The following is a 1,651-nucleotide window of genomic DNA, read 5'->3' on the forward strand; positions in this document are numbered from 1 at the left end:
GTCCCGGTGCATCTGATGAGGATCTTAGGGGAGCCATATAGATGTTGGTTCAGATAGTGGCTTCCCAGGCCCAGAGATCAAATGTTGCACCCACATTTTCTAGTCAGCCATGGGATTCCACTAGTTCAAGGGTGAATAGGGTTTTCCAGTTGGATCCCCCAATGTTCACAAGTACTGATCCTGAGGAGGATCCCTAGGACTTTATTGACGAGATGCACAAGACCCTCAAAGTTATGTGTACTACTGAGACAGAGGGAGCAGAGTTGGCCTCCTACTGCCTTAAATGGGTGGCCTATTCTTTGTTTGATATGTGGGAGGACTCCCATGAGGAGGGGAGCCCTCCGACGAGGTGGAGTGAGTTTGCCGATGCCTTCATTGATCATTTTATGCCTGCCGAGAATAAGGAAGTCTGTGCCGATGAGTTTGATAGCCTGAAGAAAGGTTGCATGAGTGTGTGTGAGTATCACATGAGATTTGCGTGCCTATCCAAATATGCCATTTACATGTTGCCCACTATCGAGGCAAAAGTGTGCAGGTTTGTGCAGGGCCTTAGCCACTTGGTTATCAATGAGGCCGCTACAACTGCCTTGAATTCTGATATGAACTATGGTAAGATGGTGGCATTTGCTCAAGCCACAGAGACCTACAAATTGAAGAATAGAATGGAGCGTGAGGGCAGCAGCAAGGACCGATCCTCGGGAAACATTGGTGGTTCTTCTGGTGGTGGTGGTGGTAGGTCAACCTTCAGGAGAGGGTCATCAGGGCCATCCCAGTATTTTGCTCAGTCTTCAGTCAGTGCATAGCCATCGGGGCCCAGTCAGCAGTAGGGAAGCTATTTTAGGCCGAGGCAGGACAACATGGGATCCTACCAGCATGGTCGGTTTGGTGGGAGATTTCAGCAGCAACAGATACCCCCATGCCCTAGGTGCGGGAAGATGTACTATGGGGCCTGCTTCATTGACCAACTCATATGCTACGGGTGTGGTATGAGGGGTCACATTCAGAGGGATTGCCGTTCGTTTCACCAGAGCATGGGCAGGGGTACAGCACAGCCAACCAGTTCTGTAGCTACTACATCCGCAACACCTCCTCCAGCTCGAGGCACCCTAGCACCCGCATGATGTGGTGAATCTAGAGGTGGTACACAGAGTTTGGGAGGACCCAGTCATTTCTTTGCTATGAAGGGTCGCCATAGTTCAGAGGCTTCTCTAGATGTTGTCATATGTATATTGACTGTCCAATCTCAAGATGTGTATGCTCTTATTGATCGCGGTTCCACTTTGTCCGATGTCACTCCCTATGTTGCTATGGAATTTGGTATAGAACTGGAACAACTCCATGAGCCATTCTCTGTATCTACTCCGGTTGGTGAGTCTATTGTGGCCGCGCGGGTTTATAGGGATTGTGTTGTCATGGTGCGTGGTCGGGACACCATGGCCGATCTCATTGAATTGGGGATGGTTGATTTTGATGTAATAATGGGGATGGATTGGCTTTATTCATGTTTTGCTATGCTTGATTGTCGAACCAGAGCCGTTAGGTTTGAATTTCCAAATAAGTCAGTGATTTAATGGAAGGGGGATGATGTGGTACCGAAGGGTAGGTTTATTTCTTACCTTAAGGCCATGAAGATGATTAACAAGGGGTGTAT

At 48.6% G+C, this 1,651-nt stretch overlaps 1 protein-coding gene across 1 annotated transcript; it reads left to right on the plus strand.

Annotated features, from left to right (window-relative positions):
• The first annotated feature begins 212 nt into the window (after positions 1 to 212).
• Positions 213 to 803, plus strand: LOC138899848 (uncharacterized). Its single transcript, XM_070186545.1, has one exon. It carries the CDS (start codon positions 213 to 215, stop codon positions 801 to 803), a length of 591 nt encoding a protein of 196 aa, XP_070042646.1.
• Positions 804 to 1,651: the final 848 nt, after the last annotated feature.

The sequence above is a fragment of the Nicotiana tomentosiformis genome, chromosome 10, assembly GCF_000390325.3.
Source record: "Nicotiana tomentosiformis chromosome 10, ASM39032v3, whole genome shotgun sequence".
In the NCBI taxonomy this organism is placed as follows: Eukaryota; Viridiplantae; Streptophyta; class Magnoliopsida; order Solanales; family Solanaceae; genus Nicotiana; species Nicotiana tomentosiformis.